Source organism: Molothrus ater, chromosome 9 (assembly GCF_012460135.2).
Source record: "Molothrus ater isolate BHLD 08-10-18 breed brown headed cowbird chromosome 9, BPBGC_Mater_1.1, whole genome shotgun sequence".
In the NCBI taxonomy this organism is placed as follows: Eukaryota; Metazoa; Chordata; class Aves; order Passeriformes; family Icteridae; genus Molothrus; species Molothrus ater.
The window spans coordinates 29,737,495-29,759,336 of NC_050486.2; the positions used below are offsets into that span (position 1 = coordinate 29,737,495).

Genomic DNA, 21,842 nt, shown 5'->3' on the forward strand with positions numbered 1-21,842 from the left:
TTTCCGACCCTTTCCAAACCCAGACATTCCTCCTTTCCTTTCCTTTTATTTCCTGCTGGGAATGAGCTTTGGCTGATTTCCCTGCCTCCTCTCCAGGCTCATGTTCATCTCTCCCAGAGCTAATGGACCTGCTTGGCTCCTGGAATTTCTCTGCTGGAATTCCATCATGGATCCTTTCCCAACCCATTTGGCACAAATCCACCTTAAGTAGGGATGGTGCTGTGAAACCCCATCATGTCCTGGCCCAATAATGGGCTTTTTCCCATCAAATGTGGTCTAATTTTAGTCTAAAAGGGATTTTAAGGGGTTGAATCCTCCCTTGTGCATCCTCAGCTTTTATAAATGTTTGGAATTGTTCATCTCTCCTGACCTTTCCAATCCTGGGCCTGATTTACACCAGGGAAATGCTGCTGAGCGTGAGGGACCTTGCAAGTAATTCCAGAACTGATGAAGGAACAGCCCCTGTGCTCCAGGAGCACAAGGATATTCCATGGATTAAAAAAAAAATAAATTACTGAGCAGCAATTAAAACACAGCAGGGATCTGTGATTTTTATTTTTATAAAGAAAAATCTTAATTTTCGGATTGTTTGGAAGTTTATAATAAAGATTTTATTTTTCCTGTTAAAGGGGGAAATCTGTCAGCCAGGATTTCTGGAAAGGAGACTTTGTACTTGATTTAAAAATATGTTTTCCCCTGGGTTTCCTTGCTTGGAAAAAGAAGCCAAGTAGCAGCAGCAAAGCACAGTCCCTTGAAATAATTTCTCTAATTAATTTGCTGTGGGGCTGGTGGAACCTTTTTGGGATGCCCTTGGGATGGATGGAACAGGGGCTGGAGTAAGAGAGGGGAATTCCTGACTGTTTTTATCTAAATGTGCTCTGAGGAAGAATTTTCCAATTGCTCTGCCTGGCTGAAAGTGCTGTGAAAAGTCAACTAAAAGCTTTTCCTTTGCTACTGGAGCGTGCAGGGCACTCCAGAATTCCCATTGCCCTGGTGTTTTACTGCAGCTGGCTATCAGGACTGGGAATAGGTAAATAATGGTGCTGCTGAGGAAGAAAGATGTGTTCTTGTTGCTTAGCAATTGCTCTCAGCACACTCAAGATCAGCCTTTGATGAGGAGTTGCAGGCTTGGAAATGTTGTTTCCACCCTATCAGTTTTTTTAATCAAATATATTGAAACTTCCAGCACTTCCAGACTCTTCAGCGAGTTGGGAAGCGGGGATGGAATCTCACCCAAATGCACTTAAACTTCTGAAAGTTTCCTTAATTGTCCTTTTTCTTCCAAGAGGTCTCATTTTCCTGCCAGGCACTTTCCTTCAATCATCTTTTCCGCCTCCTCAACAATTCCTTCATCTTCTGCTCCCTTTTTGATGGAATTGTTATCTTGGGCTGCAGACAGTAATCTGTGGGGATGGACAGATCAGTGCACGGTGTTCTGGGCTCTTCAGGGAATCATTTTCATTTGTAAACCAGGGTCAATCCAGGCTTGGGATGAACAGATGGGAAACAGCCCTGGGAGAAGGGTTGGAGTGATGGTGGGTGAGACTGGGCTGGGTCTGCCCTGCTCAGGTGAGGCCCCACCTGCAGAGCTGCCCCAGCCCTGGAGAGAGCCCAGAGGAACCCATGGGGCTGCTGCAGGGCTGGAGCCCCTCTGGAGCCAGGCTGGGACACCTGGGGGTGCTCACCTGGAGAGGAGAAGGATCCAGGCAGAGCTCAGAGCCCCTGGCAGGGCCTGGAGGGGCTCCAGGAGAGCTGCAGAGGGACTGGGGACAGGGGATGGGAGGGACAGGACACAGGGAATGGCTGGAAGCTGAAAGAAGGTAGATTGAGATGGGATATTGGGAATGAGGAATTCCTGGCACAGAGATGGAATTCCCAGATTTGCTGTGGCTGCCCTTGGGTCCCTGGCAGTGCCCAGGCCAGGTTGGATGTTGGGGGTTTGGAGCGGCCTGGGACAGTGGGAGGTGTCCCTGCCATGGCAGAGGTGGCACTGGATGGATTTAAGTTCCCTTCCCACCCAAACCATTCCATGATTCCCTGACCCCCTGGAAGTTCTGATGCCCTGGGTGCTCTCTATTCCCTGCAAACACAGGGAGCTCCTGCCAGGACTTTCAGATCCCAGCTTTCCTGCCAGTTAGCTCCAGTGTCTGCTTCTCACCTCCTCTTGGCTCATCCTGGAGTGAAGCAGGGTGTCTGGCCAGAATTCCAAGCTGTAAATCCCTGAGAACTGGGAGATGTTGGCTGCAGGGTCCTGTGTGTGTGGAACACCAGGACTGGCAGCGGGAGGGGTGGGAGCTGGAACTCCAGGAGAGCTCTGCTGGGACCTTTCCCAGGGAATTTTGTCAGGGAAGTGTGGATCCATCGGCACCAGGAGCTGGAAGGTGCTGGAAGCTTCTCCTGTACTCAGGATGAGCCTTCAAAGGCGAGCTGAGCTTGGAGAAGCTCTGGCATTCCGATGGATGGCACTCTGTGTTCCCTCTCCTCCTGCTTCCCCGAGGGAATGGAGCCTCTCTTCCTCCCCAGGCTCCTCTCCCTCCTCACCAGCTCCGTTCTCTGGGATCTCTCTGCCCATCTCAGCGCAGCACCTTGGCCAGCAGGGCTGACAGTTCATTACTGATCTATGCATGGCCAAATGGTGGGAAGCACTTCCTTAATGGACACTTTGGAAAGCAGCTTTATTGCTTTTGAAATGGGATTTCCTCTGTTGTCCCTGCCCTTTGAAAAGCTTTAGGGAAGGGCATGGAAATTTCTCCACTAGCAGCTGTATCCTCACAAACCCCCTCCAACATCCCATTAGAGTTAGAAAGTCAATTTTTATTTGTGTTTGGAATTCCGTTGATTATCTCTCTTGGAAATTTCATTTTTTATTTCTGTTAGGAATCCCATTGGAGTTCCAATTTTTTTTTTTGTTTTGTTTCTGTTTGGAATTCCAGATTTTATTTCTGTTGGGAATTCCAGCTCCAAAGCATTTGTGTGGATTTGATTCCCCTTTCAGCTCCCAGGCTCTCCTTTGTCTCTCCCTGCCTGCCAGTGGAGTAACAGATCCCAGCCTACCATGTCAGAATTCCTAAATCATCCAACAGTCCCGTTGTGCTGCTGCCTGAAGCTGTCAGGATTAAACCTCACTGCAGTTCCAGTGCCCTTAGCGAGGCTTGGGCAGGTATTTGGGTTTATTTTGGTTTTTAGTAACTGGGACTGGGGCACAGGGCAGGCTGGGTGGGGTGTCTGGGAACTCCTCTCTGGGGAAGTTCTCTATGATGAGGCTTTGCTGGAAGCTGAGGAAGGCACGCTGGTGTTCCTGGCAAGAATTTTGGGGTATTTGATGGAAAACCCACTGGACAGGGATTTGCTGTAGTTGATGCCTGCATGGTGCAACTAGAGTACTTTCCTTACGTGCTCTCCCTGAGTCTTCCTCCTTTAAAAACATTTCTTGTATTTGCATTTTTGGCCACCTTATTTTGACCAGTTTAAAAAGTCCCTCGGGGTTTATTGTGCTCTTACACTCCTTGTCTTCAACTTCTTTACCTGAATGTTGCTTTGTATCCTTGGAAAAGTAGAACTTGCTTTCATGGTGTTTATATGGAGATAAAATTCCTGGGTTTTTTTTTTTTTTTTAAATACATAAACTTTAAAATTTACTGGAATTGGCAGGGAGCTGCCAGCTCCCCCATCCTTTGATTTGGCAGAGGTTGGACCCTTTGGCTCTGCATGCCAGGACGATGGAGCCTTTCCACGGAGCAGGAATTCCCGTGTGCTTTGTTCCTGCAGAACAGAATTCCTTTGTTTTTGTTCCCTTTTAGCCTTTATCTCCACTCTTAGCGCTCTCCCATCCCTCCCATAGCGGGGGAGCAACATCGCGATGTTGGGCAGGTCCTTAAAATGTCCTGGGGCTGCCCCACGCTCCCCACAGGGCAGGACAGAGTCCGGCTGTCAAAATAAAAATAACCCCGAGCCAATGAGCGCGGCTGGGGTGGAGCCGGCGGCGTGCGGGCAAAATAATTCTCAATGAGAGCCCGGCCTGGGAGCGCCGGGCGGAGCGGGCGCAGGATGCGCCGTGCCCGGAGCTGATCCCGAAATCGGGCGGGCGGGATGCTGGAGCAGTGCGCGATTCCCTGAGCTGATTCTGAAATCCCAGCGCTGTTCCCTCGGGGAGGGCGGGATGCTGGAGCAGTGCGCGATTCCCTGACTGATCCTGAAATCCCAGCGCTGTTCGCTCGGGGAGGGCGGGATGCTGGAGCAGTGCGCGATTCCCTGACTGATCCCTGAAATCCCAGCGCTGTTCCCTCCCGGGGAGGGCGGGATGCTGGAGCAGTGCGCGATTCCCTGACTGATCCCTGAAATCCCAGCGCTGTTCCCTCCCGGGGAGGGCGGGATGCTGGAGCAGTGCGCGATTCCCTGACTGATCCCTGAAATCCCAGCGCTGTTCCCTCCCGGGGAGGGCGGGATGCTGGAGCAGAGGCTGATGAATTTTTCATGAGCGGCCACAACAACACCGGGAGCATCTTGCCAGGAGAGGCCGGGGCTCTGTGGCAGCGCTGCCGGCTCCCGCTGCCGCGGATGCTGCCCGGAGAGTGAGCGGGGGCAGCTCCGCGTTGGCAGCCGGCGCTGCTCGGGGGATGCGCGCCCGTGGCCGTCGCTGAGCGCTCGCAGCTCGCCCGGCGCCGCAGCGATGACGGCCAGGGAGCCTTCCCGGGAGCTCGCCACTCCCGAGGCCGAGGTTTACATCAGGACTTTCAAGGAGCAGATGCACCTGGAGCTGGAGCTGCCCAAGCTGCCCGGGAACAGACCCACGTCGCCAAAGATTTCTCCTCGCAGCTCGCCCAGGAACTCTCCCTGCTTCTTCAGAAAGTTGCTGGTGAATAAAAGCATCCGCCAGCGCCGTCGCTTCACGGTGGCACACACATGGTAAGCTCTGCCGGGTTGAAACTGGGTTGAAACTGGGTTTAAAACCAGTGGAGCTGTGGTTTGAGGCGGGGAGAACGAGCGCGGGTCGTTGGTGGGTTCTGCCGGCCGTGAATGGAGCAGAAAAGCAGCCGGGGGATGTTGAGTGCGGGGCCTCGGCCCTTGTTCAGCCGCCGTTCTCCGGGAGGAATCCAGCCCTTTATTCCCGGGAACAAAGGCAGCAGCAGCGGCAACTTTGCCAGGCGCCTGTGCTCGTGTGGGGGAGCCCGGGGCTTCACTGCCCAGCCCAGGAATTCATTTCAGGACCTGTGAATGTATTTCGTAGCCCATTAGTTCATTTCAGAACTGATGGAATTATTTCAGAGCTCATGAATTCATGACAGAGCCCCAGAAATTCATCTCAAAGCCCATGAATTTATTTCAGAACCCAGGAATTCATCTCAGAGCCCATGAATTCATGACCGAGCCCCAGAAATTCATCTCAGAGCCCATGAATTGATTTCAGAACCCAGAAATTAATCTCAGAGCTTATGAATTCATCTTGGAACACATTTCAGAACCCAGGAATTCATGTCAGAGCCCATCAATTAGTTTCAGGACCTGTGAATTCATCTCAGGACCCATGAATTCATTTCAGAGCCCACCAATTCATTTCTGAGCCCATCAGTTCATCTCAGAGCCCACCAAATCATTTCAGGCCCCGTGAATTGATTCCAGGGCTCATTTCTGAGCCCATGGATTCATCTCAGGACCCGTGAATTCATCTCCAAACACATTTCAGAGCCCAGGAATTCAGCTCAGAGCTCAGGAACTCAGAGCCTTCAGGACACGTTTTTTCTTCACTCTCTCAGCTCAGGGTGATTGGAGCAGGGCACTCTCGGAGCTAAATCCTGGGAAAGGCTTGGAGACAGTTTTTGCTGGCTACAAATCTCTCTCTTTTCCACCTTTTTTCCCATGGGAATCCTGGCTGAGAGGCTTCTTTTCCCTCCCCACAAATCCCTAACCCCAAACAGTCCATTTAGGTGCCATTACAGCTGATTGGGGCTGCCTCTGAGGGTCATTTATCCTGCTTAAACCATAAACAACCATCAAAAGATGAGATAAAATCCAGGAAAATCCATGAGGGTCTCACTGATTCATTTCCTAAATTTCCTCTTGCAGGATCCACCTTTTAAATCCCAAAATATGCACCAGTTGAGTGTGGGAATTGAACCAGAAAACTTTGAGTAATGTGAATTTTTTAATCCTTCCTCGCACAGTCATATATCCATTACTTTCCCATTCCTTCAGAATTCTGGAATCCTGCAAATTTCCTGCTTTTTTTCATTTGTTTGATTGTTTTGGTTTGTTTTTTTTTTTATTTAAATCCAAGCAGTAATAACAACCTCAAGCTGGTTATGAGCTGTAGCAGCTCCAGAGTGTTCTTGGGGATTTTAATTGCTCAGAGTCACTGGTGTTTGGGGTTATTCACATTAATTCCCTGGAACATCTGTCATGGAGCTCATCTGATCCCAGCAGCCTATCCAGGGAAATGAGGGAAAGATGCTCCAGCTGGGAATTAGGGGAGCAGGATGGGACCAGACTCAGCATCTGTGGTGTTCAGTGAAAAAAGAATTCAAATATTTCATTTGGAGATGGAACTTGGATCAACTCGTAAAGGAGGTGGGATTCCTCTAAATGGAAAAAAGGGAAGGTTTTCAACTCAATTTTTAGGTGATTTGGAACTGTTTTAAGTTTTAAGCTTAGATAAGAAAGAAATAAATGTAGAAATTAAGAAAATCACTCTGAGAAGCTTCCAAGAATGCTTGAGTGTGAGCACATCCTCAACATAAACCACGCACCAAACCCAGCTGAAATTTAATTTCAATATTTCAATTAATTTTCAATATTTCCCTGTGCTCAAACATTTCTTTGGAGTGTCTGGAGGGTGTTCCCTGTGTGCTGTGGGGCGCAGCTGAGCCCCTGGATGTGCTGGGCAATTCTGGGGTTGGGATGCAGGGCACGGAGCAGCCTCACCTGTGCCCAGCCAAAGGCCACTTATGTAAGGGGCCCTTTGTGGGAGCTGGGAAGGAAGGGAAGGAATTGCCTCGGGAATAAACAGGCAGTGCCAAGCCAGGGAATTCATCCATGTTGGATTTTATGGAATCTGTAACTTCTCCAGCCTCCTAACCAGGGAACTTGGTCACTCTGGGGGGACAAATCAGCATTTTGCCACATCAGTGCCATTGTTTGGGGAATCTGCTGCTGCTTTTCCTTGTTTCTGGTTTTCTGCCTTCCCTCATTCCTCTTTCCCTTTGAAATAATGGCCTTTTCCAGGAATTTTCCTGCTTTTCTAACAGTACATGGCAATTCCCTCCTCCTGCTGGTGCTGATGGAATCTGTGTCACCACAGGCTGCTCCCATATCCAGACATCTATCGCCCAGAAAAAAAAAAAGGAAAGAAAATATTGAGGGTTTTTTTTTAGAATAAGGCCATGATTCAAGCGTTTCCATGATGCAAAGGATTCTTTTCCTCAGAGAGAGGCTGCCCGCACTGGCCACGATCCCCATGTCACCACAGTGATCCCCAGACCTGTGCCAGCCTCATCCCTGCCTGCTCCCAACCCTGGATCCCATCTCCAAAGGCCTCACTCCCATAAAAGAGCTGCACAAAACCTCTGTAGCTTTGGGGTTTTCCTCCACCAGGATCCAGCAGGCTCATTCCTGTCTTGCATCTGGCAGTTCTGCCTCGGAGACCCCAGAATTCCAAATGCTCCTTCTTCCTTTGATAATTCCCCTCGGATCCCTTGGTGCATTTTGGGGGATTTTATGGGGAAAAAGGCAGGCAGGAGCCATGGAAATTTTGGACATGGCGAGTTTCCTTTGAAGTGACTGGAGAGGGAGCAGCCTCTCCTGCAGGTGATCCTCAGCTCTTTCTGCTGCCAGCCAAGTCCCAGCACATTCCCACTCCACATGCCACAGTCTGCTCTCCCTCACCCCATCCATACTTTGAGGAATCCAAAGGAATAATTTAAAAAATATCTTTGATTTTTACACCTCTTCCATCTTATTTTTGCCAAGCAAGAACTTCAAATCATCCATTTTACCCTCAGAGCAAGGTCCTTGACAGCAATGGCTTGGAAGATTCCAAAGTTCAGTGTTTTCCAAGCGCACTCTGCAATTTATAACTTTGTTTTGATTCCTTTGTTTTGGTCGATTTAGCCTCAAAATTATAAATAGTTCCTCAAGGCCAGGTTGGACAGGCTTGGAGCAGCTTGGGATAGTGGGAGGTGTCCTGCCCGTGGGAATGTGATGAGATTTAAAATCCCTTTGAACCCAAACCATCCTGGAATTCCCTGAATATTTCTCCAACTGAAATAATTTATTCAATTTTTATTTATTCAGGCTCTGCTGAGCTTTTAAAGAAGGGATTTCTGCAATATGATGTTGATTGTCCTTTCTTAATTAAGATTTTTGTGGATTTTTCCCAAATTAATTCACATTTAGCTTCATTAATTTAATAACTACCTGTTACCTCATGAATGAAGAAAATACAGAACAGAAATTAAATCTTAGGAAATTTTGCTCTGCTTTTTCTCTTGGTTACCCCTGAGTGCAGCTAAAACACAGCCAGCAAATTGCTTTTCCAAAATATAATATCAAATAGAAATAATTTTATTTTAAATCCATCCTTTTTTTTTTGGAAAACATGCTCTGTTTTCATGGCACAACAATCTCCCGTGGAGGAATTTCAGGGAGTTAAATAAGATAGCACAATCCAGTTGAGATTTTTCCAAGCCTGGTGAGTAACAACGGAGCTCTTGAATTCCTGGAAGCTGCAAAATCCCATGGAGATGGATGGAAATGATCCAGTTATTGTGTTGGCTTTTGGTTTATGATCATGGAATGGTGCTTCAGAAAGATGGAATTTTGGAGAGTATTTACTTGGGATTGCTGAGGAGAACAGGAATTGATAAGACCCATGAATTTCTCCGGTGTTTCGGTGGTGGTGGAATTGATAAGATCTGTTAATTTCCCCTGTGGTTTGGTGGTGGTGAAGGAGCTCAGGTGCTCCTGGAAGGTCTCTGGAATTCATAAGATCCATGAATTTCTCCAGAGGTTTGGTGCTGGTAGAATGGATAAGATCCATGAATTTCTCTGGAGGATTGGTGCTGGTGGAGGAGCTCCGGTGCTCCTGGTGGCTCCCATTCATGGATAAGATCCATGAATTTCTCCAGGGGTTTGGTGCTGGTGGAGGAGCTCCGGGGCTCCTGGTGGCTCCCATTCATGGATAAGATCCATGAATTTCTCCAGGGGTTTGGTGCTGGTGGAGGAGCTCCGGGGCTCCTGGTGGCTCCCATTCATGGATAAGATCCATGAATTTCTCCAGGGGTTTGGTGCTGGTGGAGGAGCTCCGGGGCTCCTGGTGGCTCCCAATCATGGATAAGATCCATGAATTTCTCCAGGGGTTTGGTGCTGGTGGAATGGATAAGATCCATGAATTTCTCTGGAGGATTGGTGCTGGTGGAGGAGCTCCGGTGCTCCTGGTGGCTCCCAATCATGGATAAGATCCATGAATTTCTCCAGGGGTTTGGTGCTGGTGGACGAGCTCCAGGGCTCCTGGTGGCTCCCATTCATGGATAAGATCCATGAATTTCTCCAGGGGATTGGTGCTGGTGGAGGAGCTCCGGGGCTCCTGGTGGCTCCCTGTGGCACCCCCTGTGTGTCCCGCTCTGCTGACCTGGCCCTGCCCAGCGCTGGCATTCCAGCATCCCAAACCCAAGCTCTCCTGGCCACCTTCTGCCAGGATTTGGCCTGGAGGAGCTGATTCCTGCTTTTGAGGCAGACCCAGTGCCTGTCACTCGTGCTGGGTGATCTCAGAGGTCTTTCCCACCCTTGGGGATTCCGGGGTTTTTCGGGATGTGCTGTTGGAGCCGTTTCCACTGCGCTCCATATTTAGCAGGATGCATTCCCATATCCCAGTGTTGGAAACACCCTTAGCTGTGCTTTGATGAGCTGCTCTGCTTGTGTTTCTCACCCTCTGTTGATGTGATTTTGAGCTTCTTTTCCCAGTTTGGAAAAAAGCAGGATGATTCTCCTGCTTCCAGCAGTTCCTCTTCCAGGCTGGGGCTGGGATTGGATGTGATGTGTTGCTCAATTCTCCACTGAAAGTTCCAGGAGAAACAAACTGAAGGGAGTAGGGAAAAGGATGGGGGGGGAAAGCAGAAGGTTCCTCACTTTTTGTCGGCTGAGTGTGTTCTCCCATCTGTCTCCATCTCCAAGGAGAATTCCTTAGCACTTGGAGGAGGGATTGCGAAGGACACGGAGGTGAGGAGGAGACACAAACAGGCCCACACAACAACCACAGAACCAGCTGTGCCATCCCTGCATCTGCTCTCTCCAGGGAAATTGGCTCCCAGCCCTGCCTGAATCCATGGGAAGCAGAAAGGAGCAACTTCCTTCATCCCCCGGCCACATATGGGGGAAAAGATGGTGTTAAATAGTGCCCAGCTGTTCAGAATTCCAGCAAAACACAACAGATCTTTGGATTAATAATTGGAGTTTGATGGATTCAGCCATGCCCTGGGAAGGGGAGAGAGGAAGGGAGCAGATTCCTTCTCAGAGAAATTATTTCTGGAGTTTTAATATCTTTAAGTCAGTTTGAATGCCTTTAAATAAGTTTAAATCCCTTTAAATAAGTTTTTTAGTGCTTGCAGTGTCCAAATCTCTGAGGAATAAACATTCCCAGAGGATCTCTCGTGGCTGAGGCCTGCCTGGAGAATCCCTGGCCTCCAGCACTCACATGTGGGCTCAGCTGAAGTGAAATTTTCTGTAGAAGAAGTGTTTCTCCAGGAGGTTTTCCTGCTGGGTTTGGCTTTGTTGGAAGTGTTGATGTGTGGAATTTCCCTCGTGGCAGCATCCCCCCGTTCAGGCTGTGTTTTTGGGATGTTCACTTCCCACATTCGGGCTGTTTTTAGGATGTACACTTGGCTCCTCCCGGGCTCCACTTGGCTGCCAGGACAGATTGTGGCAGACTCATTCCTGGTTTATCATAATTTAGGCACTGTGGGTTGGCTTCGCTGCAGATCTTGACATTCCTTGATCCTTTTTGGTTGTTTTTTTTTTTTGTTGTTGTTGTTTTTTAGCTTTTTTCGTTCTGAATAATCCCGGTGTTTCACTTGGATTGTCTGGCATCACCTCAGGGGTTCCACAGGGATCAGGGGATCATGGAATCATGAAACCAGGAGGGTTTGGGATGAGAGGGACCTTAAACATCATCCCATCCACACCTGCCACCTTCCACCATCCCAGGTGGCTCCAGGCCATCTCCACCATTGCTCTGGGCAGCCTTTTCCCATGGAAAATTACCCAGATACCCCCCCTAAACATCAACTCTGCTCCTGTCCCTGTCCCCTGACCCCCCCAGCTGTCCCCTCCTGTCAGGAGCTGTGCAGAGCCAGAAGATCCCACTGAGCCTCCTTTTCTCACATTGTTTTTTTTCCTAGGATTTTCTGTATATTCTTAAAGTGTTTTGCGCTGCAGCTCTGTTTCCAGAAGCTTTAATGAACCCTGCAGGTAAAAACTGCAAAATGATGGATGACTTCATTAGGTGGAAGTTGCCTTCCCTACCAATAACAGAAAATTAGCTTTTCTGTGTTATTGGATCTGTTATTCCTGAGCTAACTGCAGGAGCTGAGCCTGGAGTATTTCGGAGCCCATTCCACAAAAATGAGGTTTAAGGGAGCTCAGAACGTTCAAAGGCATCCAGTCCTTGTAGCTTCAAAGGTATTTTCAGATTCCTGTCCCTTAAAGCACCACAGGAGTCAAATGATGTGTTATTAATTAGAGCTGTTAATGCAGCAAACCTTGGGAACACTCCCTGGGATTCCAGGCTGGAGTTCTGGGCTGTCTGTGCAGGGCCAGGGGTTGGACTGGATGATCCCTGTGGCTTCCTGTGGTGTCCCAGGATTTTATCCTGCTTGGATAAACAGTCCTCTTGCTTATCTAGGGATTATTTTTATTCTGTGGTTTGTTTTTTTTTTTTTTCCTGAGGAAGGTAGAGAAAGAATGGAAGAGCATCACATATGAAAAATGGAATTTCGGGATGGGGTTGACAAGTAGCATGGGACAAGGCAAAGAGAGGACGGGAGAATGGCAAGTAAATCCAGGTCTGGTGCTGTTCATACATCCTAAAATCTTGGGAAAATAAGGAAAATTCATGGCATGAGAAACTCATGTTCCTTATCCTTCCTTATCTCCAAAACCTGGGAGTTTATCCTGGAATTGCTGGTGGATAAATGCTGGACAGCATTTTAAATTTGAGTTTTTCCTTAGTGGCTGACTGAGGGAGGAAAGTTTTGAAAGCAACTGGTAATTATAGAACTGGGATCAGTATAAATTAATGATGGCAGGAGCTGAGTATCCGGCTGTTTTCCAAAGCTTTCTCTTGTCCTTAGGGAATGTGTCCTTTTAAATCTGGGTTGTCAGACTGGCTCCCTTAACAGGCTGCTCTGAGGAGCTGCTGGAGGTCAGGGCTGGGACAGGAGCACAAATGGCCCTGGTGTCATCTCCCCCATGGACTGAGCTGCTTCCAGCTGCTGCTGGGCTCAGTGTTCCCCTTTTCCAGGAGTTTTCTGCTGGATTGAACCCCCAGATCCGTTGTAAACAAACTCACGGAGAGGTCACAGCCTGTTCATAAATGATGACTTTGGGTTTGGTACCGTTGGATATCGATTTCATCTGGAGCCTCCTTCAGCTCCACAGGAGGTGGATAAAAGCAGCAAATGGATTTCTGAGTCAGAGCCAGGGACGGCATTTATGGATTTGGTTTTCCTCACAAAGACAACTGGGAACAAAGGAGGAATTATGTCCCATGTCCCCACCACAAAAAAACCCACAAAACCCTCAGACAACTCCGTTGTTGTGTAAGTCATATTTGGCAGACGAACATCCATGGATTTTGAGAGGAATCCATGAGGAACAATCCTTCTGGCTCAGGAGATTTCCTGAGATCCAGGTGACCCCGTTGGGATATGGCAAAAGAGGAACAAGAGGGACAAGGTGGGACGGGATGGAGAAGATGCCCATGGAGTGAGAGCTGGGGTGATGAGCAGCCCCCACTCTGTACAAACCCGATCTGGAAGGGTTTCCCTGGAGGCCAAGGTCTTGGCAAGCTCCAGTCTGGGATCCAGACTCAGCTGCTGCCATTTTTCCAAGCTTTTCCTTCCCTATAAACACAAGGTTCTCTTCTCCCACCCTGCCTCCAACAACACCTTCCCCAGTCACCCAGACTTCAGCCTTTGGTTTTTCTAGCAGAGGTTGATGGAAATCTGTTCTGCTGCACTTCCAGGCTGCCTCCAGAAGGAAGGAGAGAAATCCTGAAATGCTGAAATGTCAGCCTTTGCTATTTTTACAGCCTTTCCCAGGAAGCAGCTCCGGCTGTGCCGTCTGCATCCCGATTGGGATCCGCCGGAGCCGATTATCCCTGTTTGGCTTGGCCTTGTCAGTTGTTGTTTTACAGGGGAAAAAGCTGTTGTGGCAACTTGGAAATGCCTCAGTTGGTCAGCCCGGGGTGAGCAGAATGGGAATAATCCTCAGCTGTGCTTGGAATGCACCGGGAGCTTTGGGGAGTAGCCTTGAACCTTTGCGTTGGGATTTCGTGGGTTTGAATTCTGCGAATCACAGAATCCTGGGATGGTTGGGTTGGGAGGGAGCTTAAAGCTCATGCCATGGGCAGGGACACCCCCAGTATCCCAGCATGCTCATCCAGCCTATCCTTGAACAATTCCATGGGGAGCCCACACCACTGGGATTCCTTGGCAACAAGAACCAGGTCTCCAAGGAAGGTTAAGGAAAAAACATCAGGGCTCTGTGGGATGGAAATCCCTCCTGAGAGGTTGTTTTGTGGGGTTTGTTTCTATTCTTGGGAATTCACTTTTCCCCACTAACAGCCTTTGACAGGGAGCGCTCAGGGTCGCCTCCAGCTGGGCTTGAGGTGGGCTCAGATCAGCTAAAATTCATTAAAAGGACTTCAATCAACGCTAACACAAAGCAAACCTTGAAAAATATTGTGAATTAAGCTCGTGGGCCTATTGTGTAATAACAGATGGAAAAATGAGGAATTCTCCTCGTGGGCTGGGCTGACAATTGGATTTGTCAAAGAATTCCTGTTGATCCTGATCTGGATCACTCATCCCCATCACTTCTGTCACTGGACATCATTCACACTCAAATACCACTCACACTCACATTTCACACCAGTCTTTTTATTAATTTTACTGTTAATTTACTTACTTTCTCCTGTTATTTAAATCTCAAAAGCACAATTAAATTGTGAAAACCAGGATTTGCTTCTGTGCTGGGAGGTGGGAGAGGAATGTCCATGGTGGGACTTGATCTTAGGGGTGTTTTCCAACATTTCTGGTTCCGGGATTTTAAGGAGCAGAAGATAATCAATACAGTAATTAGAGTTGCTTCATTAATGGTGTAAATAATGAGGATGGAAGCAAGCTCAGAAATATTTGGGGCTGATGTTTTAAATACTCATTTAGAGTTTGTTGCATGGCAATATGAGGGAAATACCACAAATCTCGAACAGGTAGAATTTATGAGTTAAAATTTACAAAACTTGACTGGATTGTCAAAACTGGTGTGAACTGGGGGAGAGGTCAAGCTGGAGATTCAAATCTCAGGCATTTTGTTGTCTCTTGCTTGAGTTTTGTATTTATTTAGTGCTTCCCACTGTGTTTTATCGTTACAAATCTAATTTTCGAGTTGTTCAGGATAAATTGCTCTCCTAAACCAGCTCTTGGCTTATTTGTGATTCCTCTTAACGAAGGCAAAGAGAAAGAAACTCGAATTGTTCAATGCTTCAAAGCAAACACTCCCTGCGCAAGCAGAACCCCGGGCTGGTTCCAGACGTCCCGCGGTGGGAAGCGATTCCTTGGGGAAGCAGCGGTTTGGGGACGAGTGGCAGCAGCCATTGCCACCTGCCAGGGCAGGGAGCGGGCCGGGGAGCAGTGACACAAACCGGGAATGGCATTGCCCGAGGCACATCAGCCCCTGTCGGATGGATTTGTTTTTGCAAAGATAACAAGCCGAGCTCCAGTTTTGCTTTCACTTCCATTCATGGCTCAAGGAAAGGGAAGAGGAGAAACTGAAAGAGATTATTAAATGTGCCTTTTAGCCCGGGATCACTCCAGGCAGAAGGCAGGATGCCTTAAGGAATATCTGGGAGAAAAATGCACTGTTTAGAGAGAAAAATAGAATATTTAATGTGGTTTTGTTCAGTTTAAAACGACTGGGGGCTTGGGGAGAGCGTTTGGCTAAATAGCTGATGAATAATTCAGGGTCACTAATTTAGGAACTCTGTCATATAGACTAAAATCCATCGGTTTTGGCTGTAAACAAAGATAACAAACACCCAGCATTTAACTACACAGCAAATTCAGGGGTTGAAGCCTGTGGGCCTTTGAAGGGCACCAGCTCTTGGCTGAGAGTTGGACAATTTAATTAGCATGGATTTTGTAGTAGTCAATATTAAAACCTCTCCCCAGAAGCTGTAATTCTAATTCCACGAGATGGTATTCCTAAAGCTCCAGGATTTATGGGGAGGAAAGTTTGGATCCAAGCACACAGGGGGGATTTCAGGAGCTCCATCTTCATCCCATAATTCCATGGAATGGTTTTGTTGATCCAAATATCTGAGGCATGTTTGATGCTGTCCCTCTGCCAGGCCTGATCTGGAGCTGGAAAACAAAGGGGAGGATTTTCCCTGGTGAGCTCGCAGCCTTAATTAACACGATTAACAAATACAATTACCACAGAGAAAGGTTAAAAAGAGATAGGAGAGATAAAAGCAAATCTCCAAGAGGGACAAGAATGAACACAGGGATATCAATGTTCAATCCTGGGAGCAGCAGCCACGATCCAGATGCTTTTCCCAGCTCCAAGTGCCCCATTTTCATCCTGGATCTCTTGATCTGCGTTGGCAGGAGTTGAAATGCTGCATTTCAAAGGCAAGGGAAGAATTCCTGAGACTTGGAGAACAGAGGAGTGTAACGTGTGTCACCTTTCCAGGCAGACACTTCTGAGGCACTGGGGACTTACAGGAATGCAGAAATCTCCAGAAAATGTTCATTGTACTTGGAAATAACCCTTTAGTTCCCATTCCAGTGTCATCCCAGTGTAGGGAGTTTCCTGATGCTCCCATTTCATGATGTTCCCATTGACAAATAACCCTTTATTTCCCATTCCAGTCTGATCCCAGTGTAGGGAGTTATCTGATATTCCCATTTGGGAATCCTGCAGCTTGTAAGAATTAAGTGGATGCTCCTTCTCCAAGGGAGAACTGCTCCAAAAATCCCAGTAATTTTACCTGAGACAAAAGAAAAGCAGTGATTACTTAGAATTTCAGAGCTGTCCCTTCAGTGGCCTTTTTTGAGACACGCATCTCCTCCAAATCCCTTTTTCCTTGATATTTGCTGCTCCAGCAGTGGCTTTGGGGTGTAATTGTATTGATTTGTTTATTTAGATGGGTTGGGGTTTTTTTTTCTGAGGCTCTGCTGTTCCACGGGGCTTTCCTGTGGATCTGGGAGCTGGGCTGGGAGGATTTTGTGGTGCAGAATTGATCAGTGCAGCCCCAGGCTCTGAATTAAATTGACGTGAGATCTGTGACTGGTTTTGTCACCAATAATTCCTGCCTTGAGCACGATATTAAAGAGGACAAATGAATTCAAAACAAAGCCACCACCAACCACACAGTTTTTATTTCACTTCCTGAATGTTCAATTAATTGTTGACAGAGATTTTTTGGGTAGATTGGGTTGGGGCTGTAAATTAAGCTTTTGTGGGTTTGTTTTGCATGCAGGGAAGATCCTGCCCAATTTGAAAAGGTCACCACTGTTAATCATTTCAGGAAGGCAGGAAAATATTCCAGTAATGACTCAACTGAAAGGAATAACCAAGATTAAAAGCTTCTTAGTGCTTAATAAGTGGGATCTTGATTAATTCATGCTTTTGTGACAAAGGTTGGATTATCGAGCTCAAAAATACCTTTTTTTGGGGGGGATGTTGTTTGGCTTTAGGGTTTTTGGCTTGATTCTGCAATTATAAAATTGGAGATTGATGAGAAGAAAGAATAACAGGTACCTGGTGCAGCCAGTCCTGATCTGGAATTGTCCCAAATGTATTTTCCAGGAGATCATTTGGGGATGGAAGAATAGTCCCAGGTCTCATAGGAACGAGATCCTGTTTTCATTCTCAGGCTGCTTTATTTGTCAGTGGTTTTAGTCATCCTTTCAGCACCACAAAGTGATTTTTGGAAATGATCCATCACATTTCCATAGAGCTTGGGATTTATGTTAAATAGGATGTATGGATATAATACAAATAGAGAATTGATCATCTTTGAAGGAATTCAGAGTCACTTGTTCTTGGTTTCCTTCCCCTCAGCCCAAAATCTGGGACTCCTGGCTAAATACTGAAGGATTTATCATCATAATATTAATTTATTGTAGTTTTTATTATCTACCTTTTGTTTAAATATATTTATAATACACCAAATGATCAGGACTATTGATATTTAGTAAGTACAGCAATCTAGAATGGTTTTTTTTTAATAATCCACACTTCTATTCTGCATTTCATTCCATTATTCCTGGTAATACTTTCATCTTTTACCACTCTAAGATTATTTTTTTTCTTTTTTTTTTGTATTAATACCTGCAAACAAATGTTGACAATCAGCATAACTATTTTAGCTAAAAGAGGGTTGTTTTCTTATCTTAATCCTCCTATATTCTAATCCCAGGGGGGGTTTATGCTGGTGTTTTATTTCCTTTCAAACCCATCTTGTTTCTCACACACGTTTCAGGTGTGAGCAGTGAATTTCCGTGCTTGGAGTGTCCCTCTTGTGCTAATTTCTCCTGCTAAACAAGGGAATTTGGAATGCTTCAGACACATGATCCAAAGAATCCAATTTCATCCCAGTGTCCTGCTGCTCTTGCATCTCTCTAATGCATTTTCCTGTAGACAATTTGTTTAGCTGAGGATTTAATCAGCTGGAACATCTATTTTTGATCGTGCTTTTACCAGGCCTGGCCTCATAGGGAATGGATGAATTTGCACTCAAGCTGAGGTGAAAAATGTCATATTTCTAATCTAGTGTCTAGTTTTTAGAATGATGAGGTGCATCTTCATGTTTTTCAATGTTTTTAGGGCCCTGGCTTGAGCTTTTAAAGCATTTTCCCTCGTGTCACTGCTCTAATCCTTGGCTGAACTGGTTTGGATTGGTGGGACACGTGTGGGGCTCCTTGGGTTTACGTTCCCTGCACCAGATTAATCTCCAGGTCATCAAGCTGAAGTCTCCTGAGGACAGAGCAGGAGGAATTTTCTGTGTGGGTGTTTCTGGATGTCAGGGGTTCACCAGCATCTAGGTGGTGGCTGCTGTGCCTGTCCCCTTGTCCCTTTGGAGTCCCAGTGGGGTGAGCCTGCCCAGGGGAAGGGGCAGCACTGTCCCAGTGAGGCCTTAGGATTTCACCTTTCCTATTTTTCTCTTACTTGTGATCCTGCAGTGCACAACTCCTGCAGTGATTCTTTAGTGCACAACTCTAAACTCCATGTTCAGTGTGAGCTGCTGCTGTCCCATTTTGGGCAGACTCAACAATTCCCCTCCAGGCCTGGCAATCAGGGACTCCTCACTGCCTCAGGCCCTGAGAGATGGAAAAAAAAATGACTTGGGGCAGCAAACTTGGGGTGAATGACTTCATTACCTGAAGCTGTAATTGGAGGATTAACCAACCCCCAATATGCAAATGGACCAAACTTGTAAAAATATGAAAACCTGTGACCCATGGTCCATTTTGTGTGCAGCCCCTGGGGGGCTTTGTCTGCCTTAAAGGTACCCCAAGGCCCCTCAATAAACAGAGCTGCTTTCTCTCTCTTCCCTTCATTTCGGCCTCTGTTTCTGGGTGAGCCCTGCCAAGGCAGCCCTGCTGTCCCCGTGAGGTGGTGGCCCTGCTGTGCCCTGGCAGGGGCTCTTGGCTCCCTGGGCTTTCACCAGAGATCCCTCGGGTGCAGGGTTTGGTGTTGGGGGTTTGGGATGAGCTCTGGGCACTCTGGATACGGGGGAAGAGCAGCTCCAGAGGGGTTTGTGTCCAGAGGGACAGCGGGAGAGGAGATGGAGCAGGGAAGGGAGGCTGGTGGCAGAGGGAAGGAGCCACACATTCAATAGGATTTCACTTTAGGGGAAACAATTTTAAACTGCCAGGGGGCAGGGTTACATTGGTGATATTTGGAAGAAATGTCCCCTGGGAGGATGAGGAGGCCCTGGGATGAATTTCCCTGGAATGAAGTTCCCAGACAAGCCATGGCTGGATCCCTGGAGTGTCCAAGGCCAGGCTGGAGCACCCCGGGATGGTGGGAGGTGTCCCTGCCATGGCATGGGTGGCACTGGATGGGCTTTGAGGTCCTAACTTATCCCAGGTTGTGTTTGTAAGGTTTTTTTGGGTTTTCTTTTTCTGGCAAACCAATATTCCAGGGCACCACGCTGTGTTTGAAGCAGGAGCAGGCAGAATGCAGCAATTACGCTCAAAAATGTGTAGGTTCATCTGCTGGTTTTAATTGGGTTTTGGTCCCTTAATAAGCCCCCCTGTGGATAATTCAGTAGAAAAGTGCAGTGTGATCACTTTATTTGTTCATTCCCAAAATGTCTTTGTATGGAACCTGTGATTCCTGGCAGTGTTTTGGATTTTGGAGAGCTGGATTTTATGAGTTTGGGAAAACAATTTCCAGTTTCCTTCGTTTAATGCATTAAATTTTAATGGCTGAAAATATCCATAGGGCGTCCTGATGGAGTACAAGTGAAAATTCTTCCAGTTTTGTCGTTGAAATAAGAAGTGGAAATTTAGCCACTCCGAATTTTGAGTTGTTGAGTGATTGAGGGCAGTTGATCTGATAAAAACAAGGCTGAAACCCAGGAATTTCCAACATAAATCCCAATTCTTCTTTTTGCTTGCAGCACAAATTAGTCAAGGGTTCTTTTCTGTGCCTATGGGTGAGTTCTGAACTCAGCACAGTGTGAGGGGAACCTGCAGCTTCCAGGAAATGTTTCATTCTTAACTTCCTTTATTATGGATGTTCACAGTCATCCCATTAATTCTTTTGGGATTTCAGTAGTTTTTCCCTAATGGAATCAATAATATTGCAGATAGAAATTCTTTGTATCTGTGGGACTTTGGTGTGGTCAGGGTTTATGAGCCCTGAGTGTATCTGGTTTGTTGTTTTCCTGTCAAAACCATGGAAAAAAGGTTTGTGGAAGCTTTCTTTGACCTACCCTAAATTCCCAGGCTCTGGTGGAAATTATGACGGAAAAAAAAAAAAAAGAGGGAAAGGATATGGAATTTGGAGATTTCTGCCTCCTCTTGGCTGCTGATCATACCCAGAGTGGGCAATTTCCTGTTCTTGGAGGAGTGACCAACCCATTGCTGGGATATTGCAGTGACCATCCCATTGTAGGGACATTGGAGTGACCGTCCCATTGTAGGGATTTTGGAGTGACCATCCCATTGCTGGGATTTTGGAGTGACCATCCCATTGTAGGGATTTTGGGGTGACCATCCCATTGCTGGGATTTTGCAGTGACCATCCCATTGCTGGGATTTTGGAGTGACCATCCCATTGTAGGGATTTTGGGGTGACCATCCCATTGCAGGGATTTTGCAGTGACCATCCCATTGCTGGGATTTTGGAGTGACCACCCCATTGTAGGGATTTTGGGGTGACCATCCCATTGCAGGGATTTTGCAGTGACCATCCCATTGCTGGGATTTTGCAGTGACCATCCATTGTAGGGATTTTGGGGTGACCACCCCATTGTTGTTTTCCGTGGGCTTTTGGCACTCTGTGCAGACACCTGCCAGGTGGAGCTGCTCTGTTTCAGACCCCAGCTGGCAGCTGTGGGGGTTCTGGAAGCTGGCAGCCAGCAGAGATTCCTTTCCCCATTATTTCAGGCTGTTCATGGCTGATTTTGCCCTTTGAGGAGCATGACTGCTCGATGATTCACGGCTGCGTTCGCGGAGGCATTCCAACAAGGAATCACAACCACTCCGCTCCTCTCGCTGCTTGTTTACTGCAGCAAACATCCAGAGCACAAATTGGAATTCATTAATCTGTCTGCATCTTCCCAATTAGAATTGTTCAATTAATTTTCGGGGGTTTTGAGCCAATTTCATGGGGATGATCTCCGCGTGCGCATCGCACTTCACCACCGGCCTCGTGCTGAAAGCTGAGCTGCTTTAATACTCAAATCTTGATTTTAGGCCAGCAGAGAGGATTGATATTTTTGCCTCCAGCACTAAAAAGAATTGTTTTGTGCTTTGTAATCTGTTACAACAACAATTTGCTTTTTCTTGCAATACATCTTTTCATTTGGCTGGCTGAGCAATATTTTCATTTGTAACCTCTGTGTCCAGAATGGAAAATGTAGCATCAGAGCAGCCTAAGGAAACACCCTCAGAGCAAATAATTTGCATTTTCACAAGTTAATTTTAGGAGTTGCTACAGAATTTTGCTGTGAAAAAAGTGTGGCAGACAGGAAGAAGCAAAGTAAGATTTTCACCCGAAAAGAAAAAGGCAGAAATAGCAAAACATCAGGGGAGATTTAAAAATTGGTGTTATTTACTCTCCAGGCAATTACTTTCTCTTAGTTCCATGAAAATTGCAGGAGAAGGAAAATTCTTCCCATTCAGGGCCAGGAATAATTCCAGAACTGCAGCAAGGGACATAATCAGGATGTGGGCACTTGGAAAAGCTTTGGAGGGAGGATGGAGAGGAGCTGAGCTCCATTCCATGGGCAGGCTGCGAGGTCTCGAGCCGCAGTGCTTTGCTGAGCGAGGCTGCAAAGTTTAGGATTAATTAGGACCAGCTTTGGAGGGTGGGAAGAGATCAGAACATTCTGGAAA

The 21,842-nt window shown here is 47.1% G+C and overlaps 1 protein-coding gene across 2 annotated transcripts in view; it reads left to right on the plus strand.

The window, feature by feature from the left end:
* Positions 1 to 21,842, plus strand: part of PDE4B (phosphodiesterase 4B) — a 225,156-nt gene that overhangs the window by 30,392 nt on the left and 172,922 nt on the right. The window contains exon 1 of one of the 2 annotated variants that reach the window (XM_054515699.1): positions 4,361 to 4,905. The exons of the other annotated variant lie outside the window; for it this stretch is intronic. Within the exon in view, the coding sequence (XP_054371674.1) occupies positions 4,670 to 4,905 (236 nt within the window). The 5' untranslated portion in view covers positions 4,361 to 4,669. Of the gene's footprint in view, positions 1 to 4,360; positions 4,906 to 21,842 lie in introns of those variants that run through there. 2 annotated transcript variants of the gene reach the window in all.